This window comes from Malaclemys terrapin, chromosome 4, assembly GCF_027887155.1.
Source record: "Malaclemys terrapin pileata isolate rMalTer1 chromosome 4, rMalTer1.hap1, whole genome shotgun sequence".
NCBI lineage: Eukaryota > Metazoa > Chordata > Testudines > Emydidae > Malaclemys > Malaclemys terrapin.
In genome coordinates this window covers 121,347,411-121,369,191 of record NC_071508.1, presented here as the reverse complement: position 1 = coordinate 121,369,191, position 21,781 = coordinate 121,347,411, and the positions used below count along the sequence as shown (strand labels likewise).

The 21,781-nt window shown below is 39.3% G+C and overlaps 1 protein-coding gene across 3 annotated transcripts in view; it reads right to left on the bottom strand.

Annotated features, from left to right (window-relative positions):
* The window catches only part of TDP1 (tyrosyl-DNA phosphodiesterase 1), a 116,011-nt gene that overhangs the window by 91,104 nt on the left and 3,126 nt on the right, over positions 1-21,781 (bottom strand). For all 3 annotated transcript variants that reach the window (XM_054027193.1, XM_054027194.1, XM_054027195.1), the window contains exons 3-9: positions 20,915-20,958; positions 18,791-18,846; positions 14,641-14,737; positions 13,043-13,077; positions 8,264-8,356; positions 2,688-2,858; positions 1,653-1,731 (exon numbers count right to left, since the gene is read on the bottom strand). In XM_054027193.1, the coding sequence (XP_053883168.1) occupies positions 1,653-1,731; positions 2,688-2,858; positions 8,264-8,356; positions 13,043-13,077; positions 14,641-14,737; positions 18,791-18,846; positions 20,915-20,958 (575 nt within the window). The remainder of the gene's footprint in view (positions 1-1,652; positions 1,732-2,687; positions 2,859-8,263; positions 8,357-13,042; positions 13,078-14,640; positions 14,738-18,790; positions 18,847-20,914; positions 20,959-21,781) is intronic.

Sequence of the window (21,781 nt, the reverse complement as noted above, 5' to 3'; positions counted from 1 at the left end):
TAACAAAAAGTTTATAGCCAGGTTTCAAGCTCGTTTGATGCTCTCTATAATTAAGCAGTTCATTTGCCACTAGTGAAAAAAGTTGGATTATCTATTCAAGAGTCCAATATAAAAAGCTACTCAACTAAAAAAAAAAAATTTTTTAGTTTCAAAACCATGATGCTCTCTTCCACGAGGAAAAGAGATTATGAATAGTTTTGTTCAAATGAGCTAAAACTGCCAGATACTTCCTGAAAGAATGGAGGCTGGGACTATCAGAAGAATCTAAGAAAGTTAGTCACCTAAGTCTTTTGAAATCTGATGGATATTGGGCACCTAACTCCTTTAGCCTCCTTTGAAAATTCCCAGCCTCAGATGCCCAGGAGAGAGTGAAAGTGATACAGAGAGAAAGGAAAGAAGGGGTGTGTGTGTGCGCGTGGCGGGGAGGGAGAAAAAAAATTTCCTCTTCAAAATTCTTTCTAAGATATTCTTACTGAAAAGCTAATTAGGAAAATATGCAAAAAACATCACAAGGATGTAAATGCCAATTAAATTATCTGAGAAAAGGTTAGACACAACAGAGGCTCTAACTGGCTTCCTGATGAGAGCTGCATTCACACTCTAAAAAGGTGTGAGTTTTTCATTCCAACCATAAAATAAATATACATATTCAAACATTTACTTTACAAGGGGGATCTAACCTTTATAATTTTCTTGTCCAGTGAAAGGTTGAAAACTATCTGCAGTCTCTGACTTTCCATTATGTCATAATGAGGGAGCGTGTAGCTCAGATTTCAACAGGAGGTCAAAGGGTGGATACTTCTTTGAGTGGAAAATGAATGGGACAAAATGACACATTTAGCAGGTCACTGACATTTGTGAAAGACAGGTAAAAAGTATGGCAGAGCATGAAATTACCACATGCCAAAGAAGTGTTAGGTATAGAGTGCCTTCTCAACTTTGGAAATGTGCCTATAACAGACAACATGAGGTATCTTACAGTTCTGAATAAATCTGTACAGAACCATACAAAATAGAGTATTTTACAGTAATCCCTAGTGGAAAGATATTCTATAGTAAAATATGTTATTTGACTTTTTCCTCGGTCATGACTACTGACAACTTCTGCTATGCGCCTACTCAGGTAAGTATTCCTCTTCCACTAAAATGGCTTCTGATCTGCTATTTACCTACATATGTAACAAGTCGGTCATCATGATATATAGAGTCCATAATCTATGGTTTTGCCACTGCCTTTAGAAAATGTCATTCTGACAGCCATATATAAATTATAAATAAATAAATTAATTAATGGAGATATCCATCTCCTAGAACTGGAAGGGACCTTGAAAGGTCATCGAGTCCAGCCCCCTGCCTTCACTAGCAGGACCAAGTACTGATTTTGCCCCAGATCCCCAAGTGGCCCCCTCAAGGATTGAACTCACAACCCTAGATTTAGCAGGCCAATGCTCAAACCACTGAGCTATCCCTCCCCCCCCCTTTCTTATGTTGGAAGAAAGGAGCTAAGTAGCTTACAGTTAACATTAGAAAACTGTAATGAAGAGATGGAAACATTAAAAATAACCAGAAGAAGTCCGCACAAAAGTTATTTATGAAAAGAGAGAAGGAAAATAAGAAAGAAGAGAAAAAAGTGAATGTAACAATTCCAATACCTTTCTAAATCTAAGGTGACCCCATTTTTCTTTTTGGTTGCCTTGGTATCGTCCTGGGGTTGATCCAAGTAGATATACTCTTAAAAAACATTAAATATGTTAGTTCATTTAGGATTTGAAGTATTATCAACCAAATAAAAGAGAGGAGATAAAAATGAGTCGGGGACATAAGCCATTTCAAGCAAACTAGCATCCAGAATTGCAAGGTGAGGAACAGAAAGTGGAAGATAGAGTACTTTATTTTATAGACAAAGCCATCATCTTCCATTTAGCATGTAAATCTCAATCTGAATCTAAAAAACTGCACATTAGAGAGAAATTTACACAGACAATTTTCATTTACAAGATTCAACACTGATTTCAATTTAAGTAACTTTATCAGCATGGCCTGATATATAAGCATGACCAAAATACAGTATACATAAATACAACAGAATTAATAATACAGAGTAGCTGGATTGTATTCAGTGTATTATGTTACTATTGTCCATTTCTGATTGCTAGCCTGGTAGCAAATGCCAGACTCTCCATATCGTTTCTTTCTTTTCTCCCAAAGTTATATACAGTTTTATTCTTTGCTTTTTAGCAGACAGTCTTTTACTATTGCTAATAGAAAATCCCTCTCTAAATTTTTTTGTACAGAAAATGTTTCTCTCTCCTCTAAAGTTGGGTTCTCTGCATTTCCGGCATAGTTTACAGAGGGTCTTCTAGCTTCCTCTTCCCCGCCCACACCCCAGTTGGTGCTTACAAATTCTACATTTACATAAACTATTTTTCATTTAGTTCTGGGGTCCAGTGGCTTATCCTAAAATTACTATAAAAAGCCAAGGAACTTTGTACCCCTTAACGTACATTAACTGACAATATTAAATTGCATTTCTAGATTAGTTTTTCTGATTACAATTCTTAAAATCCATATATCAGAAATCTCTTAAATAAAACCCTCCCAACTCTGTATAACCTACATTGAGTGCCTATCCTCTTAAAAGAGCACAAAGGTATTCACATTAAAAGGTAACCTGAGATGATACATACCTGGTTTCTGAAAGATCATGCTCTTGGATGATGTCAGCCCATTCCTTGAGAGTAGGGGAATTATAACTCATCAAATAGTGTATTAGGTCAGACTTAAAATTGGTTACAGATTCACCAGCAGAACCAGTGGTTCCATGCGGTAGCCGTGGATACAGGGGGCTTAGCCATATTCTAAAGAAGTAGAAAAGAAACACTAAGGCACTATATTTATTCACGTATCGTATATTGCATTATATATATTCTAAGAAACGCAGATCCAGTAGTCTAATCAGAATGCCAGATAGAAATAGTTTAATTAGGGGATGATTCTAGTCATTTTATTAATTGCTAATAATTACTAATAAAATGACTGGCTTAATCAATTTGTCAAGCATGCACAGTAATCTCAGCTGACTCAGCTCACTCTTCAGACATAAATGGAAGGTTAATTAAGAGCACAATTTATTATTCTGTCAAAACAGAATGGCAAACGTATTATCCATTATAAATTTCTTGGAACACTAGCCTGCAATTACACTCCCTGGGTCACAGACCGTGCACCACTTTAACTATTTATCCCCATCCCGTAAATCTACAGTGCTATAGATATACAAATGTTAAATAAATAATAGTCTGAATGCCAGTGTTTGGACTGACTAGTAATACTTGTATCCAGAATTGTTACTATAAATTGAAAATTGCTCTGCTGCAAAATAGATTTATCTACTAATTCATGAAATGACAGAGAGTTAAATGAACCAAAGCTAGAGGACCTGAAAGGTCTGTATGCTTTGAAGAAATAAGGGGGACAATCATTTGTCACTCCAAAATTTCTTTCAGCACAGAAGAAGTGGGGACACAAGAAAGGGGAGTGAGTCACAGTCACCTCCCAAAATCCTTTCTATTATGGAGAAGGGTGCGGCTCTGCCACTATCCTCCTTCAAAGGAAGTCAGTAGTGTCCTCTTCAGAAGATTAGGGTATTAGGGTTCTAGATAGAAGACTACTGTTGCTGCCATGAGCCTCCTCACAACCCTAGATCTCCTGTTCAGGGTTCCCCAAAGCCTTATGAAGAGGATGGGAGAGTTTTTTCCCGAGAGTATTAGAAGATCAGACAACTTTTTGAAATTAACGAGGCACAAGGAAGCTGTTAGTGGGGGGTGGGGGGGAGAGGGAGAGGAAGAAGGGAGTAGGACAGAGGTTACCTTTTTAAAATTATAAATTCTGTGGAGGAGGGACAGTCTTTCCAGGTGTTCGCATAGTAAAATAGGCCCACCATCCTGATTTGGGGCCTTTGGGCACTACTGCTATATAAATAATAAGGGGTATTCATAAAGATACAGATGCCGAAAATACCTTGCTGCTGTTGCTTAACCCTGCAGTACAAGTTCTCTCAAGGTTTCCAAAGGCAATTCATGATCACAGAAAGCAAAACATTATGCTGATATTCCAAAATAGTGAGCAATACTACTTTCAAATTCAGGAACAATAAAAATAGTTCTACCATATGTTGGCCGAAAAGACAGCACCTTTGCATTAGTGATGGATGTAGCATAGATCTGCATTTGTGTGAACAGTGGTTTTATCACGTCTAACAATCTACTAGTTGCTTTAACACATTTTCTCTTTTTTCAAAAACACATCTCTTGTCCCTCAGCAAGACTGTCATCCAAAATGTAATTTTCCTTCAGGGAAAGAGATTAGGGAAGATTATTTATAGCCAATTTCAACCACCACTACACAAACCAGAATTAAGCACATACATGCTTTTGTAAGAACAAAAAATTTGGGTCTTATTTTCTTCCCTATGGCAAATGGTAAAGCACCCTTATGAGTTAATCTGCATTCTGGGTAGACTGTAAGCCCACCATCGAGATATCCTTTCCTATTTCACATCACTGTAGCTATAGTAACCAAAGCCTTTGTTAAATTCTCAAAGGATATGTACTGTCTTCCATAATTGAAACATCTACAATTCCAATTGGACCTATCATACTGGGAATACTGCATGTTGCAACAACTAGATACCAGAGTTAATACACACAAATTGTGATGGATGAAGTTCTGATAAATAAGAAATTATTCTTTCTTAAATGACTGAGAAGTAGGGAAACTTGCCAGGAACTCAGAAAGGCCTGGTTTCATGCCTGCATGGTTCTCTGTAAAATCCAACTGGCAGAAAGAAGACCGGAGAGTAGAAAAGCACTGAAGTCACACGCATCTCTAAAAAAATAAGACATTTTAAAACCAGAAATACTGGTTATGTTTTCTGCTGCTTCTCAAAAACCCCTAATAGGCTTTTGCTTCAGTGAGATGGAGACCATAAAAGAGTGGTTTAAGAAGGCCCCAAACACTTAAAACTCACTCTGAAACCAAACACTCATAACTGTCTTGACAGAATGCTTATGAGCCAATATTCCTCACAAAACTGTTCAGTTATGCTGTCTCCCATACAGTATCTGTTTTAATCAACAGAACTGGGAGTATATCTGCTCAGTAGAGAGACTATAAATTTTTTTTAAATGTGTGGACTTTTAAGTAGCTGTTTTGGTTTCTTCATAATAGTTAGAACTTTCTATCTAAATGGGTCAATCTTTACATAATTAATGAAGACAGCTTCTCACAACGAAAGGGTTGAAATTGGCTCAAAAACCTGAAGTGGTCAGAAATGAAGAAAAAAAAAATGATGGCCTGCTTAGGTTTCTTATATATGGTAAGGATAACATTTCTTACATGTAGCTACAGCTAAGAAAGTCATGATTTATTGGTGCAGAAGTTGCTACCACTGTTTGTTATAGTTGTGGTTTTGGTGTGGAGTTTAAATTTGAGTTCTCCGGTCGCAATGCCACTTACTCAAATTTTGGGCATCCAGGTCAAATTTAAGTGAGTGGCTTTGCAACCTGGTGCACAGTATCAGAACACTACTCAAACCTACAGCAATTATAAAAAGCTGCTGTGTGCTAAAAGTTGCAGTGTATGTTCAAAGTTGTGGTTTCCACAACAAAATCTCAACCTGTGGTTTTCTTACAGTCTTACACACAGCTCGGATCTCAGACATTACCATAATTTTAACCGAGTTCTTTGGGATAGGAGCCATCTTTTTACTCTGCATTTGTACCGCACTTAACACAATGGAGTCCCACTCATGATTGTGGCCCCTAAGTGCTAAAACCAAACAATTAAGGCCATTTTTGCTAAGTGTCCTCTGCTTCTGCTACAGTACAAAGAAACTTAAGGCTCAACAAAAATAACTGAGCTTGCCAAGTTAAATATTTTAGGCAGCCTATTTTCTAAAATTTTAGACTTCTAATAATGTAGGAGTCTGTCATGCCATTAAAGCACACCCTGCCTCAGGTGTGAGTGCCAGAATTTGCCTCAGGAGAATTCCTTAGAACTCCCTGGCACATAAATCACTGCTACCCTGCTTCAGGAGTTGAGGCACACTCCCCCTCATATGTTAGGCCCATTCCACTGGCCGTTGCACAATAAGTGAGGTCATGGCCCCTCCTCAGGGGTGAAAGTAACTTAAAGGACTTACTGGTACGCCAAAGTCCTGAGCGGGGGCATAGCCTCAACTGGAAGAGGCAGGGCCTTTCAAGATTTAAAGGCCCGGGGGCTCAGGCTGTGGCTGGGAGCCCCAGGGCCTTTAAATCACCCCGGAGCTACCAGCTGCAAAGGCGGCTGGGAGCCCCGGGGCTCGGGAGATCCGGGCCCTTTAAATCCCCGCATGAGCCCTGGCTGCCGGAGCTCCAGTGGTGCTTTAAAGGGCTGGAGCCCTGGGCCCTTTAAATCACCACTGTGGAAGCCGGTCCAGTACGGCATGGCGTACTGGCTCTTGCCGGTACGCTGTACCGGACCATACCAGCTTACTTTCACCTCTGCCCCTCCTTCTCCCCATCTGTCAGTGCACCGCCAGAGGCACCTGGAGAACAGTCCTTAGGGTCCCCTGCATATACTGACTGTGACACACCTTTGCACAGAGCAAGCAAACAAGCAGAGGGGGAGATCTATTCTAGTCTATATACTTTTTTATGGTATGGTGATGAAGGCAATATTTGAGCATTGTCCAATAGTGCATTAAGCATACTCCCTACATATGTCATGTTTGTTCTCTCATCCTCTTCCCAAAGGGAGAAGTATACACAATCAAGTGTCTTGTTTTGGTAGAGGTTTGTTGACTGTTTTGGTTTTTTTAGTTTGTTAAATAAATATACTTATTGCTATGCGTTTAAATTAGGGAATGCAAAGTCAAAGAAACGTGCCCAGCATTTGGAGCAAGAAATGGCGAGTTTGTGGCAGAATCCATTGCATTGTCTTGGACCACCCCCAGAGAAGGTTCTGTTTCCCCGCACAGATGAGCTTTACTCTTATTGTTGAGAGTTCCTTCCCATACTACTCATCCTATAAGGCCAGCCAGCCATCTTTGATATGTTCTTAATGGTGATGAAATTTTAGTGAAGACATTTAAGGAATTAGTTGCCTCATCTGATATGGGGCTTTTTCAAAACACTAGGCACCTAAATACCTTTGAAAATCAGTTAAACACCTATAGTATTCAAAGAATCAAGTCCTAAGGAAATACAACTATGATTAATCAGTCATCTGGAAGCAACCACAATAAAGTGCAGTTTTATTCTGAAAAGAGACGCTCTAAAAATGGTATCATGGAATGTTTAATTGTATCTCAGTTGTTTCCAGATCAAATTTGGTCAGTTTACAAGTAAGAACATACAGTAGGCCAAGTATATATTTTTTTTAAACTTGGCTGCCTACATTTAGATGTCTCAATCTGGACATCTAAATACACTTCCCTATTTTCAGAGCAACTGCATCTTTCATGGAAGTCAATGGGGATGCACAAGTTTAGTGCATGTGATAGTCACTTCACTTGTTAGATGCCTAAATGAGGATTTGGGTTGCTAACTTTACACATCCAAATTTTAAAATTTTGACCACAGTTTTTCAAATCCTTCCATAGTTGAAAATCAGCCTGTGTTTTTCTATTCTCATGAATTAACATCAATAAAAGAGAGTGAGAGTCCAAATCATGTCCCCCGTTATGTGTCCATTGTGATTGCATAGGTAAATCCAGTTTCCTCTGACATGGCATTGCAGAGCCACAGTAGATAGTAAAAGTAAGATAACCTCCCCCCCCAAAATCACACTACATACGAACACCTCGCAGGCCTTATTTATTTAACAGGAAAAGAGAAGAAAAAAAAAAAGTCCATTCCTCATGTTCATTTTTCAAAAGAACAACAACAAGGAGTCCGGTGGCATCTTAAAGACTAACAGATTTATTTGGGCATAAGCTTTCGTGGGTGAAAAACCTCACTTCTTCAGATGCATGGAGTGAAAGTTACAGATGCAGGTTTTTCACCCATGAAAGCTTATGCCCAAATGAATCTGTTAGTCTTTAAGGTGCCACCGGACTCCTAATCTGTATCCACAAAAACAAAAAACACTGCTACCCCCTGATACTTGACTTCATTTTTCAGGTCATCTTCAACACACAATGCAGCATGAGACATGTAGCCTCCTTGTTTAACAACTGGTAGGTAGCAAAGCCTCTACTATAACAAAAAAAATGGTTGCTTACCCCTGAGTTTTCTGGTCCCAATCAGCATCAATAAGATTGGATGTGTGTATCACAACTCGAAGACCTTCTTCGTATAACAACAACATCATTTTCCTTAGAAATAAGTGCACAAAATTCATGAAGTATCATAGTAAGAAAATACAAAGCACAATAAAAATTCAAAAGATTGCTCTATTAAACCCCATTCCTCCCAAATCATTTGGATAATTAACTGCACTATGAAGGACTGGAGCCTTTGTAAGGTCTAGGCAGCCTGACTCCTGAGCCTGTCATATAACTGACCTGGAAAATATAAAAAAAAAAAAAAAAAAAAAAGAGAGACCTGGATCCTGCAATATTATTTTAGAGAGAGAGAGAGAACACGAACACACAGGTATATACATACGCCTGCACACACACCCCTGCAGTGAAAACAGAGGTTTACAAGGGACCTCCATCTCTTCCTTAGCATAGTATCATGCAGTCTCTTAACTATTACAGAATATAACTCTAAACTCATGTGGCTGATACTATCTTCAGAAATTTTGCTTTAATCTTTGAACATTAGTGTTCAGCAAACTGGGATTAAAACACCCATTACTGAAAATCGATATTGTAGTTTCACTTGTGCTCATGACATAGTTAAGGCAATGTAGTTAGGGATCTCAACAAAATGTAGTTTCAGGAAACTCATACATCAAATTCTTTACCCAGTGTGGCTGGACTATGAAATAAGCATTTTTACATTACAGTTTGTGTCAAAGTCAGCCTAACTTCTGTACCCAAAAAGATAATGGAGCAAATAATTAAGCATTCAATTTGCAAACACCTAGAAGATAATAAGGTAATAAGTAACAGTCAGCATGCATTTGTCAAGAACGAATTGTGCCAAACCAAACCAACCTAATAGCTTTCTTTGACAGGGTAACAAGCCTTGTGGATAGGGGGAAGCGGTAGATGTGGTATATCTTGACTTTAGTATAGCTTTTGATACTATCTTGCATGACCCTCTCATAAACAAACTAAGGAAATACAACCTAGATAGAGCTACACTTACAAAGTTTGCGGACGATACCAAGTTGGGAGGGTTGCAAGTGCTATGGAGAACAGGATTAAAATTCAAAATGATCTGGACAAACTGGAGAAATGGTCTGAAGGACACATGCAAAGTACTCCACTTAGGAAGGAACAATCAGTTGCACACATACAAAAGGGGAAATGACTGCCTAGGGAGAAGCACTGCAGAAAGGGATCGGGGGGGGGGAGGGGTCACAGTGGATCACAAGCTACATATAAGTCCACAGTGTAACACTGTTGCAACAAAAGCAAACATCATTCTGGGATGTATTAGCAAGAGTGTTGTAAGCAAGACATGAAAAGTAATTCTTCCGCTCTACTCGGCACTGATTAGACCTCAACTGAAGTTTTGTGTCCTGTTCTGGACACCACATTTCAGGAAAGATGTGGACAAATTGGAGAAAGTCCATAGAAAAGCAACAAAAATGATTAAAGGTCTAGAAAACATGACCTATGAGGGAAGATTGAAAAAAAATTTTGTTTGTTTAGTCTGGAAAGAAGACTGGGAGGGGACATGATAAGAGTTTTCAAGTACATAAAAGGTTGTTACAAAGAGGAGAGAGAAAAATTGTTCTCCTTAACCTCTGAGGGTAGGACAAAAAGCAATGGGCTTACATTGCAGCAGGGGCAGTTTAGGTTGGACATTAGGAAAAACTTCCTATCAGGGTAGTTAAGCTCGGACATAAATTGCCCAGGGAGGTTGTGGAATCTCCATCACTGGAGATTTTTAAGAGCAGGTTAGACAAACACCTGTCAGGGATGGTCTAGATAATAATCATGCCATGAGTGCAGGGGACTGGACTAGATGACCTCTCAAGATCCCTTCCAGTCCTACACTTCTATGAAAAAGTCTAATCTTTATAAGAATGATCAACTTAAAGTTAATGGCAGCTGTCAAAAATATTCTTTCAGCAACCTCTAAAACACAGTGCTTGAAGCCTGAATCCACAAAAGCAAACCAACAGAAACATACAAAGAAAAGATACACCCCCATGTTACAGTCTTCTCCATTTGTCTTGGAATGAGAAGGGATTTGTTATGTTCCAAGGTCTGCGATTAAAATATTTTCAGTTGCTGGGCCCACAGGAGACCTCAAAGCTTCATCTGCAATGGACCAGGTCTTTTGGGTAATGCGCTTTTGAAAGGCAGTCAGAGGATGCACCTTTTAAAAACATTAGGGTCGAATAGAACTATAATATTTAATATGATCATTTAAAACAACTTAAAATATATTGGAGGGAACAAAATAAAATGCCGCAGACAGAGAATACTTTAATGAAGATGGGATCTTCATGCTATGCTACACAATGTTATTCATACCATTTAACTAATTATAGACAAAAACATTTGAAGGCTTTTTTTAAAAGGATGATAGTGGAGTGCCAGCTGTGCTATTGTTAAGGTTAAGAACTGCTTTCTGTTTAAATAAATAACGTAATTTTAAGAATAACCACTCATTCCTGCAGCCTAACTTCTTTGACTCAGAAACCGACAACAGCCTGTCTCATCCAAAAAGAGAAACTGACTGGAACAGTATGACTCTTTTATTTGTTACAAGTACTGATTTCTTTCCCCCTCTCTTGCTTTCCCCTCTCTGCATAAACAAGAGGAAGGTCAGCTGCAGGGAAATTCATGAGGAAGTTCATTTAAGACATTCATCCTTTCAAACCCACTTTTTAGCTTTTTTTTTCACCTTTTTATAAGTTTCCATGGAAATTTGTAACCAGTTTCAACAGAGCTAGGTGTTGGAATGTCTGAAGTCCAAGAAGTACCTTTTTCTATCTCAAACCCAGAAAGTATCCAGTGACTAAGGAAGTTTTCTACTTTTGGCTTGCAGGTTGCAAACTCAATACTCTGCTACACCAAGTTGTAAAGAGTCTATTTGTGACACAGTTTTCCCATTTTCTGAAACTCCTATTTGGAGCAGTTACTTAAAAATCTAATCCTTTTGGTCCCAGTTTTGTTTTCTTTTTCTAAAGCAAACCTGTTTGATTCTCCTAGAATTTTTTTCTAAACCAAAGAATAGATAGAAGAAAAGACATGTCAGAGATGTCTCGAAATTTCACTCTGCAAGAGCCTTTTCTGACATGTCTAAAACCTAAGTTGTACAGGAATAAAAAATGCCACTGGAAAACAGCAATGATATCAATATGGGGGGAAAGGAGAGGTCCCAACCATATAGAAGTGGCCTTTCTCCTCTGTTAAACTATATGTGATCATGGGACGATGTGTACTGACATAGCATCAAGGATTAAATTCATTCCAGTTCAGATAACCTGTAAACCAGCATAGGCACCATTAAACACCAAGTTATTATTGCTTAAGTAGTGCTTAGGGTATTATGGGTACCATCTGCATTCAGATGAATTGCACCATAACTGTTTTGTTTCACTAACAGACAGAAAAGTTCTTAGCTTGTTTTATCAGTAACAATGCAGACAATGTTCAGGTTCCAATCTTGACAGTGTCACAAGTGTCATTTTTCAGCAATAAATCCTGTCAACCACAAGCATACTATAAAATGCAAGTTTCATCTTAAATATATATATATATATATACACATACACATCATTTAAAACTTGCCAAAGAGACATCAGCTTCCTTTTAAACTTGCTTTTGTAGTGAATGGCCATAATCCGGATTTGTAAATATTTTTAAAGATACATGTTTGTATCGCACTGTAAGAAAGAACTGTAACTGCAAAAGTGAGTGCAGCATATTTGAGTGGCCTGGTCTACTGAAATCTGTCCAAGATTGATTACAGAACAGCAGCCTTAATTCCTGGACTATGTGCAAATTTGATTATTTACTGCTACCTTCAGTTTGCTGACTAAGCAATTATCCTTGTAACTTGCAAGTCGCCCTCTCTCCCACTTACATTTTTTTTTAAATAGACAGCGTGTTTTAATCTCCTAGAATAATTTTTTAAATCAAAGACTAGAAATCCATGACATATTAAATGAGAAAAAGAATAACAGGCTAAAAACATTAAGTCTCCTTCATAGAGTTAGCTATGGCTGAGAAATGAAACAAAGCACTGTGATCCTTATAAATAGGGCCCAACCAAATTCATGGCTGTGAAAAACACATCACGGACTGTGAAATCTGATCTCCCCCATGATATCTGGCTATTGTAGGAAAGGGGCAGGGCTGGTGGCACCCCAGCTGGAAGTGCCTACCATGTGCCAGGATCCAAGGGACCACCCCCACATATCCTGTGACCCTCACTTCTGCGCTGCTGCTGGCAGTAACGCTGGCTTTAGAGCTGGGCGCTGCCCAGCTCAGAAGGCAGTGCTGCCACCAGCAGCAGAGCAGAAGAAGAGTGGCAATCACACAACCCCCCCACAACCTCCTTTTGGGTCAGGACCCCCATGGTTACAACACCACAACACTGTGAAATTTCAGCTGTAAACATTTGAAACTGACTATTTTTAAAATCCAATGACCATGAAATTGACCAAAATGGACTGTGAATTTGGTAGGGCCCCACTTATAAACATTTGTAAATACCATAGGGAACACTACATAGTTCTTTGAAACCTTAGTCTCCACCAACGTACAGACTAGCCTTTAAATTCAAAAGCATATCTTTATAACCCAGTTTTCCCACCCTATGAATTGTTCTTTAAAGCATTAGAGATAATGCATACATTTTATACAGCAGCCCCAGCATTTTCTATTATCTTTAAAACTGGACTTTCATGCTTCACAGTAATTACTTACGTGTGGTGAGTTCCAAAGGCAATATCCAGCTTAGCCTAGAACAACAATGAATCTTAGGTAATTATTTCATTAAAAAAAACAACATCCTGCTACAATTAAAACGAGAAAAGGTTGCAGCTTGCGTTTTGCTTCAGTTTACTGCTCTCTAGTGGAGAAATCACAAAATTACAAGACAGCCACTTTTACCCCAAGCACCTGTAGATGCAATCTCCAATTGCTAAAAGTGAATAATCTTTACATATTACACCATTCTTGTGACTGAGACATTAGGCCCATGCTCTTTTTGTATCATAAGAGAGGTGTTTCCAAAGACACTCGAAGTCTTCTGGGGTGTAACAGTTCTGTTGCAGGCAGCTAAAAATAAGGTGTATTTCATGGGGAGAGAGAAGTAAGCCATACAGGAAACTACAGATGAAAGGTAATTCTAGATTTCTACACTGTTTATTTACACTGTCCAGGGAGAGGAGGGGCAACACCCTCAGACCACTCCAGACCACTACTTGGGGAATACAATATTTTAATTTGTTAATCACCGGCATCTAGTAGTTGCAATACTTATAATTAGGCCACACCTAATTTACATATTCAAATACCTAACCATGTCTTTAGGAGGTTTTTTTTTGTTTTTTTTTTAAGAAATGGCTTCCTTTTATTTCAGTAATAGGTTGAATACAATGAATGTTTATTGTGGAGGAGCCCACCGAAGTTGTAGGATTTATGATCAGGTACTGAATGACATTATATACAAACAAATCCTCTACTATATAACACCACACTACTAGGAAAATATCGTCGGTGGGGAGCAGTGGTTCACAAACTTTAACAGCCTGTGAACCCCTTTCACTAGCATGTCAAGTCTCGAGAACCCCCTCTTAAAAATGAATATTTCCAGTGATTTCCTCCTTTACCTGAGTATAAATTATAAAAGCAATGATCTTGTAAATATAATTTTTATGACATGCTTATTACACACTATTATTATTAATCATTACAGTATTTTATTACATTATGAAAACAGCAACACTCTTCCAAGATCTCACTTTCGTAGCTTGTATCACTTTGAATAAGTCTACTATAAGACAAGGCTCCTACGTTTCATCAAGGAGTATCAGATGTGAAACAGCATGAAGGTATTTAAGAAGCCAACACAAAAAAAGAGTTCCTCCTACACAAGCATTCAGTCTTGAGCAGTCCAGGCAAACAGCGCACGTTACAACAAAGCTTAAACTTGTTCTTCATAATAATTTTTAAAACAATACTAGCTGCCTATTTAATTTTAAAAACAGCAAAAAATATCCACCTCCCTTTCCAGGGGCTCTGGGCTGCTGGCTCCATGCTGCCCAGGGTCCCTAGGCACACCTCTGTCTGCCATTAGGGGATTTTTCCCCTGAGAACCCCCTGTAAAATTTCACGAACCTCCAGGGGTTCATGAACCCCAGTTTGGGAACCACTGGTGTGGAGACAAATGGAACTCTCATAAAATACCATTTGCCCTACAATATTATGATCTATGCTAGCATAGTCCTTTGTACTACAGTATCCCAGCAGAGGTTACAATATTCTCTTGTCAGAAGAATGATGAGTTAAGAGTGAATTACCTGGCAAAGGCGAACATTTTCATATGGGTGTGCCTGTGCATGCAGCTCAGCCTTGGATTCTCGCTTTTCACCATGTACTATTAATAATGGTTTTTTCCTTAAAACAAAATTAAAATGTGATGATTTTAATAAAAATGTTATCAGGTCAGTTAGCAGGTTACCCAGAGGCAGCAATCTACCGTAGCTACTCTTTCATGTAGCTACGATTTCTGGTTCCTGTCTCACACACTCTAGCAAAGAAAGGGAGCTATAATTTGCACTGCCTCAATAACACCAAGGAATTAGTTTAAAGAAGTGATTAGGATATAAGCTTATGAGAAAGAGGTGCTAGAAACTCAGCTGGAAGAGAAGTGGGAGTGATTTAGAGACCATAAGGGAAACTGTCTCAGAAGGAAGGCTTCCAGCATTGTTGTAGCAGTGCTGGTCCCAGGATCTGAGAGAGATAAGGTGGGTGAAGTAATATCTTCCACTGTTCCAACAACAGTTGGTGAAAGTGACAAGCTTTCGAGCTACACAGAGCTCTGGGTGACCTGAAGAGGCACTCGATGAAAGAGACAAGTTACATGGACTTCTTCTTTAGGTCACCCAGAACTCTCTATTGCTCAAAAGCTTGTCTCATTCACCAACAGAACTTGGTCCAAACATATTGCCCACTTTGTCTCTCTAAAAAGGAAGCAGAAGATGAAATCCTCTGGGAAGATCTTAGATTCAGAAGTATTGAGAAAGGCTCCCTTAGGCAATGATCTGCATAGCACTCCTGCTCAAAGTTCACCACAGCATTTTGACAGTCCTATTCACTCCCTGATGCTCCACTCCATTGCATTTCTAGTGTGATGGAAACAGCAAAGTGACATTTAGGAGAATGATGAACACATTTTATTTAGAAGCCTACAGCACACAAAGATGAGGATGGAGTGGAGTGACAGGGAGATATTAACAATAATTGGTATTGTGATAGCACCCAGAGGTCTATCATTCTCACTGTCCCCAAATGATGACCAGTCTGAAAAGACAAGAAACAAAGGAGGGGGGAGTGAAAAAACAACATAGAAACAAAAGAGTCCGTAGGGCAACTGGCACATTTTTTGTTAATTCCTCCCTTTAACTAACAAACTCATTAACTCACGCACACACACACACACACACACACACACTTTAAGAAGGAGGAAAACAACAAGCCTGGTTCAAGACCCCCTTCTGCCTAAGGATCAGCTACTTCTCAGGTGAGTGCTCTAACCATTGGACTGTGATATATTCCGATACTGGGCTCCCTCAATCTTTCCTGCTGAAGCTTCATTGTTAAAGAGTCATTGGAACAGGGGGACTAGCTCCTGGGTCTCCTACATCCTGGATGAGTGCTCTAACCATGAGGCTAGAGAGTCACTCCTGTTTGCTTGCTTGCTCTCTCTCATTCTCTGGTCCAAATGACTAATTATTTATCCAAAGTGGAACAGCTTCAAACAGGAGAGAGTGAGGGAGCCCCACATCAGAATAATCCAGCAGTTAGAGCATTCACCTGACAGGTGGCAGATTCCTGTTCAAATCCCTTCCCCCCCTCAGGCCAAGGGAAAACTTGTCTCCCACAGCCCAGATGCATACCCTCACCACTGGTCTAAAAGTTACAAGGGAAGGAGTGAGTTTCTCCCCCTCCCGGATTCTTCCAAAAACAGCACAGTAACCCAACTCCAGGAAAGAGAGAGTCTGAGTTGAGAATGGCAGAGATACATGCCTCCCTGCAGCCTGGACTTAGGTGCCTATATCTCCATGAGATAGGTGGGGCTTAGCACACACCCTCTTGTTGGTATCTGCCATTGGCTAGCTTAGCAGCTCCTTTTCTAGCATATGCTGGGTTTTGTCAATTGCAGTCTAAGATGCCTCTCTCCACATTTATTCTATAGAGAGCCCAGATGCCAAACTCAGGATTTGTGAATCAGTGATTTTATAGGTGCCCAAAAGTTAGGTGCTAAGACACTCAGCATCACAACATTTAACTCCTTTTGTACAACCAGGCCATCCAGTTTTAGGGCTGAATGCTATTCATTTATTTGAGCCTGCCTGTTAGTACGTTTCTCCCTGTTAGTTTGTATTTTTTAATCTTTTTACCAGCCACAGGAGTATCTTGTTGTGCAGCGCACAGTCAACTTTTGGAACTCCTTATCTGAGAAGGTTGTGAAGGCTAGGACTATAACACCGTTTAAAAGAGAACTGGATAAATTCATGGTGGTTAAGTCCATTAATGGCTATTAGCCAGGATGGGTAAGGATGGTGTCCCTAGCCTCTGTTTGTCAGAGGATGGAGATGGATGGCAGGAGAGAGATCACTTGATCATTGCCTGTTAGGTTCACTCCCTCTGGGACACCTGGCATTGGCCACTGTCGGTAGACAGGATACTGGGCTAGATGGACCTTTGGTCTGACCCGGTACGGCCATTCTTATGTTCCTGCTTAGACCCTTTGTGTGTGTGTTAGTTAAGGTGAGGAATTAACAAAAAATGTGCCTGTTGCCACATGGACTATTTTGCTTGTATGTTGTTTTTCACTCCCCCTTCGTTTCTGGTCTTTTCAGACTGCTCATCATTTGGGGCAGCAACTATGCTTGCACAGCACCCACAGAATGACTGGACTCTGACCCCCGGGGTACTATCACAATCCCAAATATTGTTACTATCTCCCTGCCACTCCACTCCATCCACAACTGTGTGTGCTGTAAGCGTGACCAGAGTCCTCCTACCAGATCAGGCCCTGCATGTGACTTTGGCATTCGAATGCCTATCTTACCCTGGTTTGTGAATTGTTGTAGGGCTTACGACACAGTATGGAATATGAGTGACCATTTATAACATTATTGATACCAATATTATAAAATTGCAATGAATCGTATATAATATTTGTCATGTAAGGTATCAGTAGAAAAGATAGGATTTGCCAAGTATGATAATCTTGTTCATACGTTTGTATCATCTTTCTATTGTGTGTTATAAATGTGTGATATATCTGTATCTCAAAGCTATGCTGTTTTTCTGGGTCACATTCCCAGACAGCTTGGCATCAGCCCATCTAGCCAATTCCATGACCCATGAAGTACAATCAGCTATACAATTAACCCATTAAGAGAAGACAGGGGCTTCACTTATGAGTCAGCAGGACATGTAGAGACATGCTGATGACCAGGGGACTCCCACGTGCTGTAAATTTGTGTTTGGGACAAAGAAAGTACAAGCCACATGGTAAAAGATATAAAAAGGAAGTTGCATCTTCTCCATTTTGTCTTCAATCCTGCTTCTTACCTCTGCAATTTCTCTACAAACTGAAGCACTGAACAAAGAAAAGGACTGACAGACCCATCCAAGCTTTGCATGTGTTCCAGAGGGACTCTACAAGCCAGCAAACTCACGAATGCTGCTAAGAACCTGATATATGGACTCTGAAGTCTTATGTATGTATCTGATCACTTTGACCATTTAACAACTCTCTTCTTGTTCTTTTATAATAAATTTTTCATTTTAGATACTAAAGGATTGGCTGGCAATGTGGTATTTTGGGTAAGATCCAAACTAATATTGATCTGGTAATGTGACTGGCCCTTTGGGGATCAGAAGAACATTTTGTATAGTGAGCAGAGTTTTTAAAATAACTTCTCACTTTACTGAACCTATGTGCTGACTGGGAGCCAGAGAACTGGAATAAAGAGGGCTGTGTGACTTCTTTTTTTCAGATTCTTGATAACCAGCTTGGGAGATCAGGAGCACAGTTTGTGACTGGTTGGTAAGTCTAACTTCAGTGTCAACCTTCAGTTTTTTTTGCAGCCTGCCCTGACCTTGGCATTTTTAGTGTGGGCTAACCTAGGCCCCAGGGGTCAGAGGACTTAGGCAGAAGATAGGCTCCCAGGTACCTAGAGTGAGGCAGCAATGTGCGTGCTCAGAGACTGAAACACAGGCACCTAGAAAACTTTTACAGCAAAAACCGAGGTGCCACATGAGTTCAGCAGGAGTTTTGTGCACTGCAGTGAAGTTGAAACTGAGACTTAAGCACCTAAAACAGGGACCTAGCCACCTAACTCTTTTTGTGCATCCAGGCACAAGTAATTTTCATATACAAAAAACATTACTATTTTAAAATCATATTAATAAAACATCCTTAAAAAGTCATACCTGAATTCCTGTGGATACTGTCTTATGAGCCATTCCACATCTATACAATAGTTAAACTTACAATGGAGAGAAAAGGAAAGGCCAGTTAAAAAAAAAATGGGGGCGGAGGGGGAGAGACTTCACCAAAGCAGCAACTACAGGGAGAAATATTTTGCACTCAAAATTACTGATGCGTATAGCAGTACTTATTATATTTTAGAGTACATTTCAAGTAGGGCTGGCAAACTATTAAAAAAGAGCAATTAATCACGAGATTTAAAAAAAATGATGAATCACAGTATTAATCACACTTAATAATAGAATACCAATTTAAAATTATAAATATTTTGGAGTTTTTTCTACATTTTCAAATATATTGATTTCAGTTACAACACAGAATACAACATGTACAGTGCTCACTTTATATTATTGTTCATTACTAACATTTGCACTGTAAAAAAGAAAAACAAAAGAAATAGCATTTTTCAATTCACCTGTCCACTCAGTCCTATTTCTTGTTCAGCCAATCACTAAGACAAACAAGTTTGTTTACATTTATGGGAGATAATGCTGCTTGCTTCTTATTTACAATGTCACCTGAAAATGAGAACAGGTGTTTGCATGACACTGTGGTAGCCAGCGTTGCAAGGTATTTACGTGCCAGATATGCTAATCATACATATGCCCCTTCATGCTTCGACTTGTACATTTTTTACACACAACTGCACTCAAAAACAAAACAAATAAATTCTACATTCTACAGTACTTGTATAAGGTGAATTGAAAAAATACTATTTCTTTTTGTTTCTCCTTTTTACAGTGCAATATTTGTAATAAAAATATAAAGTGAGCACTGTGTTCTGTGTTGTAACTGAAATCAATATATTTGAAAACGTAGAAAAATCCAAATATATCAAACCATAATAGAATGCTAATTTAAATTTAACAGTGCAATTAATCGAGACTTTTTTAAAATAGTTAATTTGTTTTGTGTTAATTGCATGCATTAACTGCGATTGACAGCCCTAATTTCAAGTAATACACAATTTTTTTAAGTTTTCATTTTCATACATGTTTTCTTAAAATGTACTACTTATAACAGAGTATGGAATAAGTAACATTTATACAATGTAACAAGCAAAATACAATGACTTTGGGAACAATGCAAATATAAGATCTTTGTGGCAGGGCTTATCTTTTTCATCTGTGTTTGTACAGTTCCTAGCACAATGGGATCCTGTTCATGACTGGGGCTCCTAAATATTGCTACATCAAACAAAAACAAACAAACCAATGTAACTCCTACAACATCTTGCTCTACAGATTTGCGAACAGTTTATCCTCACACACAGAAAAGCAGATATAACACTATCCACGTTTCAATGCCTGTCCATTCCCAAAAGATACAGGCAGTTAAGGCCTTGTCTATCCTCGTGGTGGCATATAAGGTATGGGTAACTACACACCACAGTGAAAAGCAGGTTGCATCTCTACAGCAGCGTGTAGTTACACACGGCAGTGAAAGGCTCTGGCAGTGGGGAGGCAGCAGGGAAAGGCTCTGCTGGCAGGCAACTATCGGAGCCCTTCCCTGTGGTGGGCAACTATTGGAGCCCTTCCCCACTGTAAGAGTCTTTCACTGGGGGAAAGACTCCGGCAGCAGGTAGACAGCTGGATACTACACTGCTAAAAACAGGCTCATGGGAGGCACTGCTTGGGAGTGTAGAGAGCAGCATAGGGTACATACACAAGAGATCTGGCGTGTCTGTACTCTATTCACCAAGGCAGTACTTCCCCATCTACACTGCTATTGATATCCACGCTTGCTGGGCATGCAGTGTCTGTACTCTAAACGCCACTGAAAGTGAAGACATAGCCTAAGAGGAAGTTTCTTAGAATTAGCCTGAATTTTGAACGAACATTTCACTCAAACATAAATGTCTCCTTCAGAAAGCATGTGGCTTTTTAAGTATTTTCCCATTTAGATATAACTGGTACAGTGGGAAGGGCCAGATTCTGATATTAGTTACACTGGACGAGTCCGGAGTAGCAGCCTTGAGGTTAATGGAATTATAGCAGCATAAACCACTGAAAGTGAGTTCAACATTTGGAAGGGGAAAAAACAAAACAGCAAGACCTAAAACTCACCTGAGCAGAAGATACAAGAGTCCCAAAGAGAGGAGACAAAATATCTATTAAAAAAAAAAACAACCACACTATTAACCACATCTTTATAAGTAAAATACTCATATACACTTTAGATCTTGTAACAATTTGTTAATTACTATTGCACATGGACCTGATAAAATGATAGGGAGACTCTCTCATCTAGATTGCTGGCTTAAATGCAGTCCAGACAAGCAGCATCAGCAACTGTTTGTGAAATAATTTGGGGGTGACAATTCAAACTTGTTGGCAGAGAGCAATGGAGAATGAGCTACCCTGTCACCTCTGAAGGTGGGCCCTTCAGAACAGGTTTGAAGAACATCAGCAAGGTAACAAAGACATTTGAACTGATATTGTCCATACTATGCTTGTGCTGGACCTGAAGGACTTGAGTCTCCTGACAACAATTCAGCATTTTCCACTTCCTTCATTTTTAGGGTGAGGGTGGGGAGAAGCAAATGCAGCTAGAGCACAGAGACAGCCTCTGATGCTGCAACTGGATTCTTATAGGTCAACTCCTACTGAAGTCAATGAGGCCACACAAGAGTCTTATTGAAGGATTAAGGCCCAAGACAGAAGCTTCAGATTCTTGTGTATTAGAATTTATAATAGATTGCCCACTGATAATGCATTAACAAAATCTGAATGTTTAAAGCACTAAAAGATTTACTTCAAAATATAATCACATACATGCTTTCCCAAAATATTATCAGATGAAATATTTTAAACCTGGTTTTGCAAATTAAATACACAAAAACTATCCCCTAGTTCAGGGCTCAAGCAAGCAAGATGCAGAACACTTCTGAGAAAGGATGAAAGCCCTCAAGTCCCACTGAACTCAGAGAGATG